Source organism: Anguilla rostrata, chromosome 6 (genome assembly GCF_018555375.3).
Source record: "Anguilla rostrata isolate EN2019 chromosome 6, ASM1855537v3, whole genome shotgun sequence".
Taxonomy (NCBI): domain Eukaryota; kingdom Metazoa; phylum Chordata; class Actinopteri; order Anguilliformes; family Anguillidae; genus Anguilla; species Anguilla rostrata.
In genome coordinates, this window is record NC_057938.1 from 50,582,734 (window position 1) to 50,604,877 (window position 22,144).

The 22,144-nt window shown below is 42.0% G+C and overlaps 2 protein-coding genes across 7 annotated transcripts in view; one reads left to right on the forward strand and one right to left on the reverse strand.

Moving 5' to 3' along the window:
* Positions 1-2,479: 2,479 nt before the first annotated feature.
* Positions 2,480-9,405, reverse strand: LOC135257549 (sterile alpha motif domain-containing protein 12-like). Of its 5 annotated transcripts, XM_064340383.1 has the most exons (5): positions 9,157-9,299; positions 8,474-8,536; positions 5,716-5,845; positions 4,804-4,941; positions 2,480-3,920 (listed from the first exon to the last, which is right to left on the reverse strand). In XM_064340383.1, the coding sequence occupies exons 3-5, from the start codon at positions 5,834-5,836 to the stop codon at positions 3,904-3,906; spliced, it is 276 nt and encodes a 91-aa protein (XP_064196453.1). In that variant the 5' UTR covers positions 5,837-5,845; positions 8,474-8,536; positions 9,157-9,299; the 3' UTR covers positions 2,480-3,903. The 5 variants fall into 5 exon arrangements, with proteins under 5 accessions (XP_064196453.1, XP_064196452.1, XP_064196450.1 ...); XM_064340382.1 differs by lacking the exon at positions 8,474-8,536 and having other exon boundaries at positions 9,250-9,405; XM_064340380.1 differs by lacking the exon at positions 8,474-8,536 and having other exon boundaries at positions 9,157-9,389.
* A 2,097-nt stretch (positions 9,406-11,502) lies between these two features.
* Positions 11,503-22,144, forward strand: part of scara5 (scavenger receptor class A, member 5 (putative)) — a 43,637-nt gene continuing 32,995 nt past the window's right edge. The window contains exons 1-3 of one of the 2 annotated variants that reach the window (XM_064340384.1): positions 11,503-11,891; positions 15,785-15,912; positions 19,556-19,687. In XM_064340384.1, coding sequence (XP_064196454.1) covers positions 15,792-15,912; positions 19,556-19,687 — 253 coding nt within the window. In that variant the 5' untranslated portion in view covers positions 11,503-11,891; positions 15,785-15,791. Of the gene's footprint in view, positions 11,892-11,956; positions 12,048-15,784; positions 15,913-19,555; positions 19,688-22,144 lie in introns of those variants that run through there. The other variant, XM_064340385.1, reaches the window with a different exon arrangement.

The following is a 22,144-nucleotide window of genomic DNA, read 5'->3' on the forward strand; positions in this document are numbered from 1 at the left end:
CACTGCAGTGATGCAACTCAAGACACTGGGTCTTTGGAAGGGGTCTGGGCCAGTCTCAATTAAATGTGATTGGAGATATGCTTCAACCAGAACGGGCACATGGTATTGGCAGCGCCGTTTCCTGTTTATTTTGTTTTTCTTTTCCTGGGAGGCGCGACATGAAAGATTGGATTCCATCCACTTATGTAAGCCCGAACAGCGAGCGTGCTCACAGCAAGCTGCACAGGCTCTCTCTAAGCTCTGCAGATAAAAAAAAACTGAGATCACAGTATGTTTCCTTCTTTTGTGCAGGCACCAATGGGGTCTCAACATGTCCCTCGAGTTAGTGGAATTACTTCACATTGAGGCTTGCTCTTGCTTTGTTAAACCACAGGTGAAGTAGAAGTGAAATGCACAGAAGAACACGTGCATTTTTAGCTCTGAGTAACGGTGAAATCCTTTTAAACAATTTGAGAAGTCCACATCTATTACCTTCATGCATTTTCCAATAGTTTTCCGCTGCCAAGGATTTCTATCATGTTAGAGTATTGTTCATTTATCACATTCATCCACCATTTTCATATTGTAGACTGGACTCTTAAAAACCCCCCACGCTATCATGTTTCAGTCTAAAAACAGGGAAAACAGGGTTTTTACCGGAAACAAACCGAATAGCAAAAGCGTAAAGCAAATCAGCGAGCGAAGGAGGGAGCACCAAAGGAACTATTCTTTCAGCCTAGTTCTGCTTATTTGTGGTGTGGGTCTCTCAGGTGTGAATTAACCTGCTGTTCCTGCAGAAGGATGTAATTATCATTCTGCGTCCCCCCTTCGCTGTTCTCATAAAAGCACAGGCTTCGGCAAGAGGCTTACAACACTCACAGGACTGCACTACCTAACGTCAGCTCCGCACCATCTGTCCTCTCGCTCTATATAATGAAGGCGGTTAGAGCAGTAAGCAAGTGTTACTTTTTTTTTTTTTGGTCGTTTCTCAGACAATTTGCTTTTTCTCTGGTTGATTTCAGCGCCTGCCAGACAAATGATATTGTACGGGAGACTAAAAATGTAACTTTGGGCTCAGGTGTCCTGAATTTCGAGGGGCTATGAACACCGCAGTTAAATTTAATCAAGGCCTGGATTCTGAAGTGTCTTTGCATGGTGTGCTTTGTCCTCAACTTGGGGAGTGATAAATTTAGGCCCGATTATACTATCTCTCAACACTGAAACAACACTAGCAAAAATCTGATAATATTATCTGCTTAGGTTCCTTTTGGGTAGACTGAACCTTGGTTTTAGTGCCCAGCTCAGCAATGGCCACATTTCAGTGATCCAAACCCTTCAGTGAGAACCAACGTTACTCAATTACTTAAAAATAACAAAGATAAAACAAACTTGCAGCCTCCTTAAATCAATGCTAAGTGTCTGTTGGGTGAAAATGAAGCATGGCATGCTATTTAAAAATGGGGCATCATCTTCATGAAAATTTCCAAAAAGATTCATTCTAAAAAAAACCGAACTTGTCACAACTCTTCACACTGAAAAATTCCTGTTTAATACGATATCCCGATGCATGCTGTACTGGAACTGACGGAAACGTTCTTAGCAGGTTGTTAAGTAAGTAACCTCCGACCGAATTCTCCCGGTTTTATGCTGCCGGTCCAGGGTAGTTGTGTTCGAAAGGGTTATTAAAACAACAGAAATCAGCTTTTAGTTTTTTTTTTGGTTTCATGGCTTCGGGACGGAGGCGAGATTTGCTAACCTTTGGAGAGCTTTCCGCGGCCCCCCCCCCCTTCCGTCAGACATGATTAAGTGCCGCTCCCCGAGGTATATTTACATTTAATGTGAGTCAGCGCTTCCCTGATGCACTGTTGCCCTGAAAGGAGGAAATCAAATGCCACACATCTCGGAAGAAGGATATTAATCACACAGTCTAATTTGGTATACCACCACCACCCCCACCCACCCCAGCCCCCCCAATGGGCTGTGGTAGCTACAGGCTCAGCACTTAGTTATGTCCACAGAAGGTGCGGAAATGTAAACAGGGCTTTCTGTGGCACGACGGCCTTGTTTTGAACTTTTTTGGTTTGCTGGATGGTTGAGGACAATACCTCAGGAGGCATGTGACACTGCTTCTTTCTCTCCCCTTCGCCATGTTGTTGCATTTTACACCATTCTCAGGTTTTTTCTTCCCTTTAGTCTTATACGTGATAGCGATTCGAGTATGTACAGTTAAGGAGGCTTGTAATGGAGGGAACTATTGCCCAAATTCAAATGTAAAAATTCCAAAATTCACAAATATGTTTTGCCTCTTACACATCATAGGTGTGTGTGGCTTTCACTTAAATTAGGAGGGGAAATAATTCATGAAACTTAAAAAGCAACTGGTACTACTGTTTCATGGTTTACAACACGTATATATGGTAACACATTTTTGCTTTCAGTTATTCACATACTATATAAACCTGTTGGTCATGGGGGAGAATAAGACACATTGACACAATCATTAAGAATGAAGGCCTTTATTATAATTCAGTCTGTATTGTTGTAATACTTTTTTTGTGGCTCTACATGTGACACATCATCTTATTTTCAGGAAATGAAGTGATTTTTCATTGGGGGTTCCACTGTCTTTATAGGGCAATAAATGAATCATATATATATATAGGTATTTCTGTTAATAAAAATGTATATAAAAAATAAAATACCAAGTGCTATATGATCAAGATTATCAAGACAGCACAATCACAGACAGATTTACATATGAAAATAAATCATGTTTTACGTAGAAAATCAATTACTGAAAATCACAGACATTCTCCAAACATAATAAAACAAATATGCTATTGTTATGACTGCACCTCAAACTTGGCAAATAGACTGCGAAAAACTCCAGGAATTTAAAATATGAATGGATTAAGTGCACTGGATATTGGTATGCTCAACAAATGTTAACATCTCTACAATATGCAGAAAAATAGAGTTTGAGGATTAAACCCCATTATATATTATAAACTACTATTCTACTGCAATCAGTCACTTTTTCTGTAAGGCTTCTGAGTAGACTGAAATTTGTAAGGACACAAAACTTAAAATCAAAACATCGAAATGTCGATTTTTATGGAGCAAATCTAATTTGTTCAGATATTCGCAAGTTTGTGATTGAATTGCCTAATGGAAACAAAAACAATGTTCAAATTGTCTAAATGGGCAAAAATAACCAATTGCTAAATAAAACCTCAACATAACAGCACTGCTGAACGAGGATGGTGATTTAACACACTAGATAAACACGCTGTTGAGTGAACAACAACTCCCCATCCTGTAGCACAAAACAGGGATATGCACATGCGACATTTCCCACAAAAATTCCACAGCGCTGAAAGCAGATTCAGACCTCGCCAAAAACAGGTCCCATAAAAAAAATATTTCTCATTCACATTCCCTTGTAAGGCATAATAGGTAAGCAGCTGTATTTGGCCGTCGGTTAAATTGTCTTCAATTGCGGCTGCATGAATCTCAAGCCTAATTGACTTACTCTCCCATTTTAACTAATACACACGGGGTCTCACAAGGGCAATACAGCCGGCTATTAGCCACCTCCAATCAGCTCTGATTATTCGATAGCGGCATTTTGTCCAGACGAGAGATGCGGGGCTATCCCCCTGGTAAATGCGAAGAGATGTTTTCCAATCACGATTGCAGCTGGATAGTCCATTGAGCATTGTAAAAAAAAAAATAAAAAAAAAAGACTGGTAGCGCTACATCGAGTGGGGGAAAACACACAGGGGCTTGATTCGGAGAAATAGCACGGTGGCAAAACCAATCTCACAGTCTTCTTCAGGTCAATGATTCTGAAAGCCGCTTCCCTCCTCCTTCTCTTCTCTGCACGCAAGAACAAATAAGCACAACTCGGGTCTCTTCTTCTGGTCAGGAGGAGAAGCATTCTGGAAGGAGGGGAGGGGGGAGGGCGAAACCAGCATGCGTTTAAAAAACGGAGCGCGTTCACAATGCATTGGCGGACCGGAAAATATCCTACTAGCAATGATTTTTGGCTGGACCGCAACAGCGGGGCCAGCCCTACAAACGCGAATGTCTGTGACTGAGTGAGTGACTGAGTGATGACCTTACATTGGTCGGCCGAGTTATGACGTCACACCATTGGTCGGCCAGTCCAGCCATATACTAGGTTTTAACCTGGTCTTGTTCTTTGAGCACTAGAAAATAGCCATTACAAGAACTCCCAAATATGACATTTTAGGCCAATGCAACATTTCCGAAGGAACATACTTCAGCAGATAAAAGCACAATGATAAAACAAAACGAGAACATACTTGGAAATACATAGGGGCTTTAAGATCTATTTTATTCACCTTAAGCATCAATCTTTCTTTACAGTTGTTCTTCTTCTGCCAATGAAACAAAATATGTTGCCATTTTCTTCCACTGCAAGCCCTTGAATGAACAGCCTTTGAAAGATGCATGTTTTATCAGTCGACAATAGCTAGCTTTCCTTGATCTTGCGTTTTGATGCTTCAAAAAGGCGAATTCCATAGAAAATGTTTTTTCCCTGCGCCTAGTTGAAAGATCGATCGGGTTCTCACTCTTTCACTTGAATTTACATTTTTTTATTTTTTGCGGAGGGTGCGCATGCCGTTTTTTGTCAGTTGGCGTCTGAGGCTGCCGGCGACTCAAGGTTACCCCTCTCGACGCCAGGCTCCGTGCCAAATAATGTAACGGACAGGAGCGCCGGCCGGGCCTAAGTACTTTAGCGCACGCTGACGGGCCCTCCGGACCACATGTCCCTGGGTGACGGAGGGCGGCTCTTACCCACGAAGATGTCGTTGAGGTTCTCCAGCTCCTCTCGAACTCTCAGCAGCAGAATGTCCCGGAGGATTTCCCTCTGCTGCTTCGCTCCCACCCCCATCCGCTCCAGCTGATGCTCGCTCATCCTCAGCAGGGCCCGGCCTGGGGGGGGGGGGACACACGTCGCGAGCGTTCCCACAATGCTTTGCTTCTTTAGGCCGTGACTTACTTTCAGGAATTTACTGACATGCCATTACTCAACCAAGCAGAGGCAATAACATGCATGCTGATGTTCTGATAAAAATGACTCTTTTTCCAAGTAAGTGAACATGCTACGTGGCTGATAAGATGACCAAAATATTTACATTTAAATAAACAGGAAATAATGGGGAACACGGCAAGAATTACATCCTGCTTTATGTCAGCAACACAGAACTGTTTCTGTACAGCAGCCATTCTAGAGTATCTCAAGTACTGTTTTAGAATCATTTTCGAAGGCATTTGAAATAAATTAAAACGTACGACAATGAAAAGTCTGACAGCATCTGAAAGTGCATTCACATACATTTCACCTTCATGTACACTAACCACAATCAACTTTAATATAGCTGCATTTATAGAAAATACAACTTTTCCCCCCTCATTCACCATAAAAAAAGCAATCGCAAAGCCGTGCCAGTGATTTTACACTTCAAACAACATCGGGTTTTATAGAGACCGAGTATTTGCTGAGACTGCCATTAGTACCATGTGAAACCTTGAGGGAAACAGTGTACAAAACAAAAACTTTTTTTTATTTTTTTTATTCCCTCCGGTACAAAGCACAAGGTGCAGAGAGAGGTGGGGAAATGACAGTAAATACTGGCTGACGTTACATGTTCAGGTGGATTAAGATCATGGTGGCAGCCATTTTAGGGCGAGCAGCCGCAGGAGTACCTGAGATGGCATGGCTGCTGACTGCTTGCCGGAAGGTGGCTTGGCTGGAGGGGTACTGAGCTGTGGCCCAGACGTGCACCTCCTCCACGGTCCAGTTGGAGACTCTCTTGCAGCTGCCCATCCCGGTGCCCTGAAAATGCCAGGGGCATGAAGACAGGTAGGATCTCTTAGTGCTAAGTCTTCCAAGCACACATCGATCAAGATAGAGTGGATTATAGCTGAGAGTTTGGAAGAATGGCCACAGGTAAACTCCACCCACTCTTTACAAATCTCACCAATTGTAGTATAAGCAGCATCCTGCCAACTAAGATTTTCCAGTCTAATTCCTTGCTCTACTTCGTCTGCCCCATCCATTAAAACTGTTAATACATCAAGAGAGTTTAAAAAACCAGCCCTACTCCCAAACCTCTGTCTGGAAATTTCAGCACTCCTTACTAAGTCTGTCAGTTTTCAGACTTTCTCGTGTGCTGCTCAAATTGACAGTGCCTACATGAGGTGCGTTAACACCTACAGCTCATAAATGCAGACCAGGCTTTGTGAGCTGTCAGTCAAGGATCCTTTCAACAAACCGTATGTGTCAGCTTCTTAGCATGTCACACATTGAGGAATTGCATTCAACTTTGTTTTGGGGTTTCTTCCCATTTTTCCTTTCTCGATGACTGAATAAGTCCAGCCCTGGAGGGTCATCATATATGCTGGTTTTTGTTCTAACCATTTGACCAATCAAATAAAATTATTATTTTTTAAACAAAATAACTGAATAATTTCCTAAACAGCAATATACTCCAAGGGTATGTGCAGTCTTCAGCTAAAGCTGATGGTTTTTGGGGGAAACCGTCAGATCGGGTAAGCAGTTGAGCTAATTAAATAAGGACATATGTTGACTCTAAATCTTGAAGCGGATCAGCTCTTGTTGAGCACCCCCTGGTCTATACTAAATCAATAGCACAATAGCAATGGGTCATTTGGATTCTGCTGCATTGCCTTTCAATTGGATTTGTATTATATTTCAAGATTTTAAATGTAATTAGAATGGTCGAAATGGCATTGCAGAAATGAACTTTCCAGACCTATCTGACCACCTTTCCTTAAACGCTCAATTATACCAACAGGTGATTTCCTGCTGTAAAAATCAGACAAATAAAACTCCAAGTCATTCTGTCAAATTAAATTACATACGGTTGATTTAAATGCCAAATCGTTCATCGCTGATCCTCTGGAACCAAAAGGTGCACAATGTTTAGTTGGGGAAAAAAAACAGGAAAACATCAATGCGATGAACTTTTAAATGCCGATCAAAAAAGGCTTTTAAGCAAAGAATCTCGTATGAACCTGATCTATACCATTAGCAACTTGTGTCCAAGCACGTCATCACTGGCGTGCAAACTAAACTAAAAGTTGCTGGTAAATTGCGACGCTCATTAAGCTTTCAATGTTGGGAGAGGTTACGGGAGAGGAAATTACTTCCTCCGCCACATCTGCAGAAACACCCCCTCGAGCGCGTCGAGCTGCCGCTCGTGCAGGCATAAGATGAGGTCTTAAATGACCGAGGATTGCCGATGTGAAATGAACCTCCACCGGCCCGTGTTTCCCAGAAAGAGCCACGAGCCTTTCAACGCAACGCCGGGTGCTTTGCCTCCTACGTCGACGCGTTCCCATCGGAATCAACTAGAAGGCATAGGAGCGACTTCGATTCCGTCCGGTTTCTTGTGAGGCTGTGTCGTTATTCATAACGTTTAGACACTAGGAATGGCACACGTTAGAATGAGTTCTTGGCCATTAAGTGCGAAACTGTTTTAATAGATGTCTGTTTATATGCACGTGCATACTAGATGACAAATTAAAGAAGCGAGCTCCTCAACACCAACGCCCCAAAATTGACTAATGTCAGAAACAAACTTGTATAAACGTATTCGGCAGAATTGTTCATTTGACCTTTGCATGTCGTTGGGCACAACCTCGTTTTGAGATTTCAAATGGAAAAAATCAAATTTCCCTCATATAATTAAAGAGATTAAACCCCAGCACTGCCAAGAATGAAGTCCCACGGGACTATGCACAAGCCAATGCCAAACAAAAAGAAAATTATTTCAGTTAGAGGGCAAAAAAAGCACAAGAAATCCAAGTAAATAACTCTCATCAGTCATACACATTCCACTGGATTACATCACTGTACCTGGTTTATGGGAACAAATGAGACTCCTCCTCATGCTCTAACATGTTAATTCCTGTCTGTTTCGCCGCATAAAACCGTCATCTATCACAATTATACACACCGGCTCCAAATAAAAAGACATTAAAATAATGAAGACCACTCCTTTAAACAACAACACTGGTATTTCAGTTCAATTTTGAGGACAGTATAGTCACTGTCTATTTAAAAAACAACAGAGAGCATAATGACGCTGCGTGTTATCCATTGCTGACAAACATAAATCTAAATGAAGGGCTCCTCCATTTTCCCCAGGGCAGTGGAGACCATCTGCAATTTTTCTCTATATACTTCTTAGAAAACACAATAAATAAACGCAGATTTACTATGCTTTAAATTCAAAGCATTAATTATAGAATAAAATATATCTCTTTTCTTATTTGTAATGAAATGTACATTTGTTTGAATATCAAATAAAACAGCAGCAAAACAACACAACAGGGGGCAGCGGTTTCCTGTTACAATAAGGTACACAGGAGGACAATGTGGGGAAGACAGCAGATCACTTGCATTACAACAACCCAAGATAAAAGGACACACTCTTACCTTGGACCCGTGATGAGGACTGCAGCCAGTTTGGCTGTATTATAAGGTATGCTAGTTGTTGTGGTATACAACAAAAAGACAGACTTTCATCAGGAAGTTGACATTCTACACACTATATGCTACACAATATATTTGCCTGCAATATAAGAAAAAAAATATGCAGGGGGTGTCGCAGACTGCAAAATTACTGGTACAAATATACCCCCAAGCGGCGATTTGCGTTACTGCATCAACTATTCCTTAATAATGCAGAAGGCTTACTGCAGCCAGTTGAATACGTTGTTTTAACATCACTGTAATAACATTCAACGTTGCCATTATAGTCACAGTCTGTTTTACAACATCGGGTTCGTAGTTTCAAAGCATCTACATCATTCCATCCCATACAGGACGTAGGCCTAATATTGAGGGTCGCAGTCAAAAGTGAATGTAACGCTTAACTCAAGCTGCTAGCCAGGACAGCGGGTTCAGGGCTATTCCAGTTCGAACAGGACATAGCTAACAACCTGCAACTTAAACCGTTCAGTTGGCGCTTCGCGAGGGGCAACAGGAATGAACGAATTAAACGTAATTAAATGGTCAAAGAAAATACACTAACGCCCTTCTGTCGCTCGAAAGACCGAGCAACAGAAGGGAAACTTTAAAAACCTCTTGTTAGTGAAAGTAGTCGTTGTAATGCTTACCTGGCTCTTTAAAACATGACAGCGCGTTATTTTTAAATTGAATGTTGGCAGAGTCACAGCTGAATGTTTCCGGAAACCTGGCCTGCTTCTTACCTGCGATATCGCGCACGTTTTGGACAGTGACGCACGCGTTTTGCTCATCTGCGCGTGCCAGTGGAAGCAGGAGGAAGAGCACTCTCCTTTGGGAGGAATTCAGCCGCCCACTCCAATGCAATATCTAAGGGAATGGTACCATAAGGAGCACGGAAATTTCACAGCCAAGCGCAAGCACCGACCTTTCGTGGTGCATTTTATTAGTCCTGCTTGTTTCTTCCTTGATTAAGTCTCTGACACGCATGCACTTATCTGAAAATACCGATTAAGCCAAAACACGCAAAGAATATATCAACCGCAGGTTCATTTCATACCCCAACAGCCAGAAAACCATTTTATTGTTCAACTGAGAAAATAAATAATAATAATAATAATAATAATAATAATAATAATAATAATAGCACAGTTATTTTCTTATGCAATGTGGACAACAGACTATACATAATCAAGGACGGAAACTACACCATCTGCAAAATGCTAAAGAAGAAACAATACAGAAAAATAAACCATTATATTTCAGACACACCCACATAGGCCACACAAGGATGAATCAAATCAATTGACTGTATTGTAATTATCACTAACTACAAGCATTTTAATACATTTTGTGTTGTTTACAAGTGAAGGTATATTATGCATTGATTCAGTTTAGTGTTTTATTAGTATAGACTCTCACCATATGTCCCTCTCTCTCTTGCTTTTAATTACACTAGCAGTGAGACAAGACAGAGCTTGTAATTTAAGGCCTTTGGTTTAATTACAAAGTTTGCAGTTTCATCCTTGAGAAAGGCACTGTACTTAACCTTAATTGCCAGAGTTAATCTGGCTATATAAACCGATAATATGCATAACTTAATTACTCTTGATCAGCCTGGCAAGTAAATAAATAGTCATAATAGGAAAATAGCATAATTTATAATAATAAATCCATAGCTAGGGATACAGAATACTTGTAAGCAATACAGCAGCAGAATAATAAGGTTCACAATCCATAAAATTACATTTTGTTCTGAAACAGAGAAAGCTACTAAGCTGTGGAGACCCATAAATGATTAGCAGGCCTCTTTTAGCTTTAGCTGTGAATTTCTGCAAAAAGAAATGAATCACTGCCTTGTGTGAGCATGTTGGGGACTCATTAATTAGCATTTTATTTTCTGCTTCAGTCATAGTTCTGTAGAAGGCATCAGATTTGAAAAAGAATCCAAATATAACAATATTTTTTTTTTTACCATTTTGTCACTTACTGTATACTTATATACAGTAAGTAAACCCAAATACAAAGGTTTATTTAAAAAAGATAAATATCCAAAGGTTGCAGTTAGGACATCTTGTAAGCTGAAGTGGCCTGCAGCTCCAACCATGGGAAAGGTTAAAACACTGGCGCAAATTGGTAAGGCTTAGGCTTTAATGAAGAACCACCTTCCTGATCTGACTATGTCCACGATTAGGTTTTAGGGCTATTATATAGAATAACACAACCCCAAAGTAAAGGCATTACATTAATTCGTACTTCCTGTTTTAAATACTATCATGACAAGGCAAGGCTGGCAACGAAGTTCAAGAAGCTACTTCCTGTCAAAAATGCAAAACAGGTCTCATGTGCTTCCCAGTACAACGTTTCCAAATTGGTGCAATCCAGAACACAGCTAATGTGGAAAAATGCATCTGAAGCTGCAGTAAGCTCCTCTTGCACTCCCTGGCTGTGTACCCTACCCTCCGCTTTTTCCGGCACCTTGCATTTATCCACAGCTGGTTGTCTCTCCCCTCCAGCATTTCAAAGCCACGGATTCAGTTTCTCATCTGTAGCCCCCAAGTGGTGAAATGAACTCCCTTGTGTCATCAACCTCTACCTCCTCCATGGTCTTCAGAAAAAAAACATTCTCTTTGACAAATACTTCCCCCAATTTCTGATCTGCGCAGATATTGCATATGAATCTCTATCTGCCTGGACAAAGAGTGTCTGTCTTTGCACAAATAAATTTGCATGAATAACGTTTTGAAACAACAACAACAACAAAAAAAAACTGGTTATGATTTATCTAATTGGCGCCGACTTGAAAACACGAAAAACAAGATTGATAATACATGAGTAAATATTATTTGTCTGTAAAATGTATTTCGTTCCGAACGTGTATTGCGTTCTTCTGTGTTGTTTTGGTTCATCGTTAGCTTGGTACAACCGGGTACAATAGAAAAGTAAAACTTTGTCTCCAGGAGAGGGCGCTTTTGTTAAAAGAAATATAAAAGTTTTTAATGCAGTTTTATTGGACATTGCCTCGGGCGTTCTAGCGGGGAAACTAGATACTGTACAATGTAGTAAATACGAATCTAATTAGAATAGGGTACGCACCTTACGCTCGGCTTGGTTAAAATTGCTCTTACAAATCCAGAAAGCCCTGGAGCGGATGCACAGCTCTCGTGGCGGTGCTCAACTTTTGTTACAAATGATTATTTATTAGTTATGTTTTGTCTCCAAAACTATTTGAAATGAACGCCTGTCAAGTTCCTTGTTGAATGTAAATACATTATATACAAGCGAAAGATATTCGTCTTTATTACAAATCCTTATTACATTTAGGATTAGATATCATCATGAAGTGCTAGGGTAATATTCAATCGTGGAACTTTTCACAACTGACGAGGTAAGTGGCAACATTTTTATCTGAGGGTTGTTTATTGTCATGCAACGTGATGCTGCAACTCCTGTGACTCTTCAAAAAGTAAAGAAAAACATCGTCATATTCCACTTGCTTCTAGCACTTGACTGTAGAGCAATCTTTGCTCAGAGCTTGCCTTCAGTAGGTAGTTTTTCTGTTTTTACAGTGCACGGATTTCAGCATGAAAGGATGTGTAAAATACTGAAAATTGAGATTGAAATTTCCTATTTGCTTCATTCTAGTAAAATGTTTATATTTTGCAACAATTAGATGATTGGAAATTAGCTAATTACATTTAATTTCATGCAAATATAAGTTGGTGTTTTAGGCTGTCTTAGACATATGATGGTATTTTGCAGGTCAGTGTAATATTTGTTGGACTTTGAAGAGACAATAACTCGTGACGAGTTCTGGGTCTGTTGCCGTATCTGACTTTACAAGTGGACTTTACAACAGACTTGTACAAGCTACCTGTGACCTGTGTGCGGTTAGTTTCGAAGTCTATCAGTGTAGTGCATCAGAGGTCACAGATACGATTCCGTCTGCCTAATGACTTGAGAGTAATGTTATTGCATCTACAACTGATCTACACAACTGGTTTCCTTTCAAAACAATTCGGTCGCTGATGTCCGATCGCAATCCAGCCGTATCTTAGCCTAACAGAGAGAGAGACCACACGCACTCGACGCTGACCCTGCATCCCGCGCATTACATGGAGCAGATCAAACAGCGCGCTCTAGATGTTTTGCTTTGCTCAAAAGCCGCTTCGGTTTCTGTTAGATTTTGCAAGCCTGCCGAGAGGTTGCCTGCGGAGACTTCCAACGTGACAGCTGCCTTTTTGATCGCTCGAGCAGTTCCCAGTTAGCTCACTCTGAGTCCAGCCTTTGGAAATGTTAAGTTTTAGAGCGTTGGGCAAGGATATTTGACTCGAGTGTAAAAAAACATATGCTTTCTCCTCCGTCTGCATGAATATAGCCCCTTTCTGCAATCAGTTGCCTGGCTATAATTTATTCGATCTACATATCCCATTAAAGAGCACGGCAAAAGAGTACTATGAGCACTCCATTTACGTGCACAGTTGAATCACGGATAAGTAACGCGAAAGGTAATTGAAGGTGTAAAACTGTGAAGGGTGGAGTGAGAGCTAGAATAGACTGCATGTATCTGTGTGTGTGAAAAGTGTGCGACAGTGCAAGTGTGTATTTGTGAAATTATGCTTAACTTGAAGATACAGCAGAGTTGGCATAGTTGTCTCTAGTTGAAAGAAACATTTCAGACGTTGTACACAGTAAAATGTCCAGTAAAATTCAACTCTAACAGTGTTCATTCAACTCTTAACAGATAAATTTTGGTCTCACTCTGGAATGTGGGACCAAATGTTATATGTTAAGAGTTAGTTGACTGTGTGTGCAGGTCCCAGGCACGAGGGAGAGAGAGAGACTGAGAGAGAGAGAGAGAGAGGCACACATAGAATGGGTGGTGGTGGAAGACGCCTGTCTGCCTTTTCCCAGCGTCCTGTGAGCGGTGACAATGATGAGCAGTAATCCCATGTCTCCTAGCAGCCTGGCGTGCTAATGGCTCTGTCTGCCAGACCAGAAAAGCCGAGCAGAACCCTGTCTGAGTAATGAAAAGCCTAGATTGAATGCTATTTAATGACTTTGCTCAACAATTCGCTGTCCGTCTGACTTCATGTCCTTTTGTAAAATGTCTGATCACAGAGGAGCAATCCCACAATGCTACGCACAATGGTGCACAAATGCTATCTCTATTTCACCTTTGTGAAAAGACCATGCTAATTCAATGCTGGAAGATACATAACATTTCAGTATGTTGTCAAGAGAACCCCCCACCCACCCCACACACATTCACACTTTTTTGAGCCTACTCAGAAAAAGGGTAATCGCCCACTTAACACACACACACACACCTTGGAAAATAAAATAAAAAGTAAGCACAGATTGAGCACAGATACATCTAACGTTTTCTCAAAGGCCATGCAGTTGAAAGATGTGGAGTTTTTCAAACTCGTCATAACAGTTTTGTTGTAGAATGCAAGGAGAGGGGCCTTCTCCACGATGTTCTTCTTGGAGGCCGAGGCCTCAGTGTTTACAATAGCTGCGGCAGATACAAGGCATCCATCTTAAGGGTTTCTTAAGTTTATCCTAAATGTCTTTGTCTTAAACTCACCCCCCCACCCCCACCCCACCCCCCGCCAAAGGCCTCTTATCTGGCTAGCTGGGACATCATCACTAACTGTACCTCAGGGAGTTACAGACAGGGATCTTCAATTTTCACAGCACTCATTTGCATTGCCGCTGCTCCGGGTTGTCTCCTGACCCCCCCAGGAGGAGCTCAGTATCATGAGACAGCGGCGAAGCAGGAATGTGGGAGTGTCTCTCGCCGACAGCTGTACAGCTGTGAATGTTTGCTGTCGAGCCACTCGCTGTGGACTCTACGTCTGATTTATGGCACTAGAGGGCAGCACAAAAGGATTTGGATGGAATCCGCATTCTTCTCATGGCTTCTTGCTCGTAATTCAGCCCATGCGGTGCACGTGTTTGGTTTGTTTTTGTTATATTTCTCTTGCTTTTTCAAATCTAATGTTATGCTGGTCCTAAGTTCATTGATAATTTTGTAGTAAGTGGACGTGGAAATGAACAAATAAACACAGAGTCGTCTTTTATTTATATGGGGGATTGCCAAAATATCAAATATCAAAATATCTGGTGGTTTTATATTCAGCGAGCAGGGCCCAGACTCAACACGGGAATGAGGTGTCTTGTCGTCCCACCACCGAGGGTTTCATATCCAATGTAAATGTAACTAAATTCAATTGAAAGGTTAAGGCAGCAAAACCTTTTACCAGATTTTGTTGCAGCAAACACTTTATTCCGTCCACGGTTTTGCATCATTTTCTCTTATCCCTGTCGTTCTACGCTCCCCGTTGGAGCTCATCTGTGGAAAAAAACTGCCAGAGAGACAATCTGCCCGAGTCTCACTCTCGGTTATGTACTGCTAAGCCCTGGCCACGGTCCAGGGAGAACAGAGCTTTCACATGGGGTTGTCCTGGGGTTCAGTGTTAAAAACAAAAATAGATGGGGAACATGCACAAAAAAACCGAGCCCGGTGTACGCGGAAAATAATATATTCATATTTTTGCGTAAACATCTGTTTTTCATGGAGATGGGCCAGCACGCATTCCAAGGTCTTAGCAAAACCTGCCTCAGGGGAGTGCTTAACTCATGGTTATCTGGACAGGGTGTAAAATGGAACTTATAATAAGGTCATAATAAGTCATTCTGCATTAGATTTGCCTGGCCAACAATCTTGCTGGAGCATTCACAGTTTTGCTATCTGATTCATGTTCTTCTTAATGTGTTTTATGTTCTCTTAAATAAGTGGTGATAAACACACATCAGCTGAGTTTGTTGCGAGAAGTGAAGGAGGGAAAAAATTCAAAACCTGCTACCCACATTTTCACTGGGATGGCAAACAGTGTGAGTTTGATGCAAATGACTGTAGTTACATCAGATAGACTGTGGCGACTATGGGTAAGAGCAGCACCATGGAAACGGGTAATTAAACATACATCATCCTCTCTTCAGGGATTTAAATTAGATTTGTCATTCTGATACATTCGCCCAATGCACGCTGGGACAGGCTCCAGCACCCCCCTGCGACCCTGTCCAGGATAGGCGGGCATAGATAATGGATGGATGGGTGGATGGATTCTGATACGTTTCATGCAACATGGGTGGTATTTGTGCCAGTGGGTTTCGAGTCAGGCACAGAAGTGCAATGCATGTCCGTGCGTGTCGGATTTCATTTACAAGGATCCTGAAAACTGGTCGTTTTTTTGTTCCTTTCCTGCGCGACAGTATTTCGATGGAGAACAAGGCCATGTACCTGAGCTCGTACGAGGAGCGGGAGAATGGATCCTTCTACGAAGAGGGCTACGAAGGGATGAACAGCAGAAACCTGTCCAAGCTGAACCTGTGTGAAGAAGGTAAGCTTGTGATTAAATCTGTTTCGTTTTTTTCACTCGGTCGACACCTGTATCCTGAGTGACCCCCAACATTTGTGCCTGTCTTTCATGTTTTACACTTGATGTTCACAGCAGTCACCCAGGTTAAAAACTGGAGGTTAACATCACAGGTAGTGACCTACCCACCATTTCAGTCTGCTGCTGTCTCGTTAACTGCCCCGCACTCCTACCCAATTCCACAGGTTAGTTGGTTTGGCATTGTTTGCCTACCAGTACATTTGAAATGTACCTTTATTCATCACCTCTCTTTTCCAATTAAATTCTTTGTTTTTACCAGGAATTTGGCGATGAGTGTATGCCGGTTCAGAGCTGAAGGTCTAAGAGATACCCCCTATTAAAGCCTGTCATATTCTTCATGCTACTCTCAATTATCAGGCCAGTCATCGTTTCACTTAGATAGAGGGGGTATGAAATTTTGAACTGTGCCTAAAGGGTTCTGAGATGAGAAAGCATGACCCAGCGCTGCCCCTCATGCCCCTGCATGACCATAACCATAAAGCACACATCTGGTGCTGTTACAGACATTTCAGTCAATTCTTAAGGGGTGGAGGCAGTACCAGTAGTGCGGTCTACTGTAGGTTTTTGGGTGCTGTTAGTAAACAAGCAATCATGGTTCATACCAAACATACAGTACCAATCTATCTGTGTATCTATTTTTCCATCGCTAGATTTTTAAAATAAGGCCGATATTTGCTCACACAGTTTGTCCATAAGTTATACCACTTTAGTCATAATGATGCTAATGAAAGCGTAATTTTTGGTTGTATTTGTGGGTATTACATGAGGCATGAAGTTTGTTTATCTTTTCATATTGCTTTTAGTTGTGTGGTAAGAATTACTGTATACATACTACAGATTATGTAGATATGATATGAGACTGTCTCCTTTTAGTGTCTTTACAGAGTATTTGTCTGCTCGATTTTGGAAGATAAAGAGGAATGGGTGAAATATGACACATGATTGTAGGTTGCTGAGGTCATATTCTGTAATGGGAAATGCCATGGGGTTTGTAGGAACTTGGCTTAAACAGGTGCATGTGCACATTTGCAGTGCAGAAAATTTTCCTTAGCATTGGCTATAAGTATACCACTTTATGGAAAATGCAAAAAATGTGGATATTGAATAATGATGCCAATGTTACTTTTATAAGGCACCTAGAGGTTTCCTCTGCAAAAATTCGGAAGTATACCTTACAGTTGCAATTTTTGTATGTACAGCGGAGTGGAGCGTGAAATTAATTTCAGGCTTTAAGCGAAAGAAATTAGCATTTAAAAATAAGGCCCATGGAAAATCTTTCATTTGGCAAAAAAAGCACAAACCTAGGCAATAGCCTCCCCACTAAGTCTTGTTGTTTTCATGCTTTAATGTTGCTGGAATTTTTTTAAAGTAGAAGCTGTTCCACACCATTTAGCTCATAGCCCTGGAGCTCAAAGTTGGATGTCAAGCTAGTATGTAGTTCTTATTGACTCTTGTGAACATCACCTGATATGAAGCAAGGTAAATGTTGTAGCGAGTCCCTGATATCCTGTGTTGTGTTAGCTGACTGAATGTGGGATCCACTTGGGACCATACTGGTGTAAACAATTCACTGGATCTGCTGATTGACAATGCGCATATGTAGCGGGTGTAGCTAGGCTAGAATGCCGTAGCTCATGAAGATTATATCTAGCGAGTGTTCTCTTTATTTATTTTTTTTATTTTTGTTTGTGAAGTATATTAAATTAATTTCCAAAAGTAATTTTCCAGTTCGCTGTTACTAGTTGCCTGATCAAGAAGTGACACCTGCAAAACGCTTAACGGTTTGCTAAACATTCCTTTTTTCCCTTCGAGTCCACGGCAGCTGTGTTTTCTTTCGCCCTCGTAAAAAGGATAAAGGGTGTGTCCCTCCCCTCGCTGGGATTTAATTTTGAGAAAGCCTCGACTCCTCGCGGCTCTTGAAAGGTTAATGCAATATTCAGTCCCGCAGCTTGTGTGCAGTGAAAAAGAAAAAAAAAAAAGAAAAAAATCCTGTCTCCACTGAAATGACATCATCGGTCCTGGGACAAATGAAACCGTGCTGTGGAGAGAAGGCAGAAGTATGTTTATGGAACGTTGTGTCTTCTGGATTGGCTCTCAACGGGTCTCGAGCTCAAGGCTTCACGGACCCTAGCAGTCACAATGGAAAAGAGGGAGCCATGATTAATTAGGTTTTACGATACATGTTAGCAGATGCCTATGGCTCCACAAAAAATATTGTCTCGAATCAGTGAGGCCTGTTTCAGACAAGGAAAATTGTCGCTGTTCACTCATTTGTATCATGTTTAGGTCAGGGGATACTACCACTACTGGACATACTGTATTTCCCTTGGGAGTGTAACTTTAGGAGGCGCTCTTCTCAAGATAAGCAAATGCTATTTCTGGGCTCACAGAAATGAGATATTTTAGGGGGAAAAAGTTTTATTATTTTAACTTGTCAACGTGTAAGATCACTAGTACATGATTAGCGTGTTCCATACTGAACATTCTAATGCAGATGTAACAATCACTACTGGTAATTGAATGCAATGGAGTTCTAGAACACTGACTTAGAATATTGAAAAAAAACATTCGAAAAAACCTACTCTTCAAATGATTAATTAAATTAAAAATACATTTCTATAAAATAATATACAGTATACTCCTGCAATGAGTCTGCAGGGTTATGATTCATGGGAAGGTTTCGCTTGCCAAAAAGGCCACAACACTGCATGGGTTTCATATATTTTATTTCCTAACCTGTTATTGTTCAGCCTTGGTTCTTTCTAGTAATGGGAGCATGATGCATCATGACATCCAAAAATAATAATCCTGTGATATAATGATAATAATACTATATTGTATGTTATAAATAATAATAATTCTTCTGTCACAAGTTCTGTTCAGTCCTGAATCCTTTGATTGACCTTCATAGACTTGACAAGCATGGGAGAAGGTTTAGAGTGGGTCATGTAAAACAGGATCAAAACTAGTGCTGGCATGTATACAGTTTAGGCTACCAAACTGAAGAGGTGCATTATTGATTCAGTGAGTTTCTGTAGTCATAACTGCGTGATTGTGTGGGAACAGTCTGACGAATGATCGATTTTGACTGGTCCAGAAAAAATATTGTGTGAATTCCGAGGAGAGCCTTGCTGATCCTGGCTTTGGGTCGCCTTTTGGGATCACTGCACAAGCAACATGGAAGTGAGATTGACAAGGCAAGAAAACTCCAGCTATGGCTGAAACCCAAATCACAGAGTGTGACGAGAGTTTGTGGCTACTCAGACATTTTGTTTAATACATTGAGCATGTATCTGATTAGATACAGATGAAGGACGTGTAATGGAAAATAAGCAATAACTGCATATCCCTGAATGCATACTTTCTTAGCTGGCTCCTGTCCCTGATCCATGCACACCGGGGAACACTTGAATTTTGGCTTGAATTTTTACAACCAGAACACTTGCAGTATTTTACAAGTTAACTGTGCCCTCCACAGCCCAAAGAAAGGGCCCTCAAATGCAATATCTAGGTTTGTCTGCTGGTCTCTTCTTCCTGCCGGTTACGTTGTTTTCGGCTGTTCTGAAGAGCGGTGTTTCGTTTGCAGTCGGCTCTTCCAAGAGGAGACGAAAGGCTGACGGCTGCTGTGCCCACCTGGACTCCCTGTCGGCCATCAAGTACGCCATCGTCTCCCTGTACATCCTGGTGCTCCTCAGCATATTCGGCCTCTGCATCGCAGGTGAGATGCCCGCTTCCAGAGGTGGAAAGTCCAGAGGTCAGAAAGTAGCCATGTGTTTCTTCCACCCATGAACTCAGAAAGCTGATTCTACTAATTAGTTCCACCTCCTGGCTGAAGAATTGTGCTAATTAGCAAATACAGGTGGTTGTAACAAAATACTGGGGAGGACTTTTACTTTCTGAACCTGGATTTTCCACCTCTGTCCGCTTCGCTCGCGATGGAAGTGGCAACGCATTATTCGGAGTGTAAACACAGAGCCGGTAAAACAAAGCGCAGATTTAAAATGAAACCAGATGGTGCCGCCACCAGTGACTGGCTTCTCCAAAAGTGTGGCAGGCTTCAGAGAGCTGCATTCTGCGTCTGTGTAACTCTGATCTTGGCCCAGATGCGATAAATCCTTGCAAGTGGATTTTTTAACACACAAGAATTTGCTAAGAATTATGTGCATCGTCTCTGCTGGCTTGGGTGTGTGCAGCGGTTGAATCATTTCACATCCTTAAACATGCTTGCTTGCAGTTAAAATGAAATTAAAAACATAATAACCCAGGACATGTTAAATTTTCAGTCTCTCAGACTGGAATTGTACATTGTGAGGCCATCTGGCTTTGTTTAAAAAAAAAAAAACAAGCCTTCAGCACTGTGCAGTGAATGACATCACCGATCCCAAAAGATAAAAATTAATAGGAAAACTTTTAGTTGCTACCGCATCAAAGCATTTAGTAGTCTTAGGTAACGCAGAATGATTGTATTTGCAATTGTACTCTGTTTTTTTTTCATTTCAACTAACTGCCTATTTCAGTTTGTGGTGAAGGTGACACAATGGGTAAAATTTAAGTGCTCTCCGTCCGTTGAGAAGCTCAAAAGGACATTAGTGAGTAGACTATCTGCCTAGAAGATGCCATTGTCAACTCATTCCAGGAATATTATTCCGAATGACCTTGAAGCTGCTTTGTTGAAGGTAAATCCATTCAGGCAGTTGACCTTGGAAAGCTGTGACTGCCTCCCACCTGAATTGGAAGCAGATGGCATTTAAACTTGAGGCTTTGATCACATTGCGCATACCCTCTGGGGAGGGCCGAGCAGGGTGGCCAGCGGAGTGGTCCAGCTCTTAGGGGACATGTCAGCACAGTGCGCCCAGCCGTTTGGCCTGGGCCGTTGGACCACACCATTCTGGGTGCATAAACTGTTCCTACCCCGCCCCCCTCTCTCCCCCTCCCCCCCCCCCCACCTGAGCCAGCCAGCCTCCTGCTCTGCAGATGGGAGGAGGCTGGTTCCTCTCAGCACGTTCCCCTCCCCTGGAAGTCTGAGGCCGGCCCGTGGGCCGACGGGGCTGCCGGCTTTCTTCTCGCCGATGAAAAGTCTTGTCCTCAGGTGATGCGCGGCGCCCCGGTTGCCTTCGGGGCGGGGCCGGCCGTGCCCATTAATCACCCCTGACAGGCCAGGGCCCGCGGCGCTTAGCGAAGCGGGCTTATTTGAGCGAAATCGTACTCGTCGCGTGACCCCCCTCTGCGGAACGTGGTGAAGTCCACGGTGGGTCTCTGGGCTGAGGGACAGGCCAGCTGGAAGGAGCCCTGGAGATTGGCCCCACAGTTGGCCTGGATCTCTGCATTTCCATGCCGGAGGGAAGGATTTGGATCGGGAGGGGAGTGGGGGGCTGCAAGCCCTTACTGGCTAAAACTGAATCGCAGGGATTCTTCAGTAAAACAGGTCAAGTCAATGTGACAGACGTTTGACGACGGTCTCGCCGCTTGATAGCGTAATTTGAAGTTTTATTGAAATGGCTTTGCTGTGAAATGACAAGGGCTGTGTTTTTGAACTAGGCCTGCGTTTTGGTTGCCAAGAATGAGAAATAACGGCCCAGTGGCCTATAAATCCCGTTCAGATGTTTCCGTGTTAGCGGTTGCTTTTATGGCTTTTGCACAACCTTGCGTTCCCCCTGTAAAGTGCATCAGCAGAGAACTTATCAGGTCATGGTGTGAGTAGCAGCTGGATGCCTTTTATTCTTTATTTAATTTCACATTGACAACCATCTTGCCCTTTGTTTATTATTTCCCAGGATCAACATTATTACACAACTGATTACCATAAGCACGCATACAAGTCACAGTAAAGTCAAAATTCACAACATTATTAATAACTCTCAGTCACGACAGTATTGAAATGAGGTACTGTATCGGGGACATTTTGTGGTTTAATGTACGACTAATTTTTTAAAGTAACAAAGTATACACCTTTAGACACTCTGTACAGAATCAGTTGTTTGTATGCTTGTAGAAATGAGTGACTGTAAACTGTTCACAGGATACATTTCCCCAACCTCTGCCAGTTTTCCAGTGAGAACAAGAACACACCCAGTCTGCTTAAAATCCACATTTGCTTTTGATTTGCATCCATACTTCAATATTTATTGGATTTCTCATGTGACCTTGCTAAGCTTTTGATGCAGTCTCACTGCGT

Bases quoted from the DNA above. Each gene is read 5' to 3' on its own strand.
- LOC135257549 (XM_064340379.1), bottom strand. From the start codon at position 7,374: ATGGGAACGCGTCGACGTAGGAGGCAAAGCACCCGGCGTTGCGTTGAA. The intron at 5,846-7,179 runs GTAATTTCCTCT...TGGCATTTTCAG, and splicing joins CTGCAGATGTGGCGGAGGAA to GGCACCGGGATGGGCAGCTG. The intron at 4,942-5,715 runs GTACTCCTGCGG...CCCCCCCCCCAG, and splicing joins CAGCAGCCATGCCATCTCAG to GCCGGGCCCTGCTGAGGATG.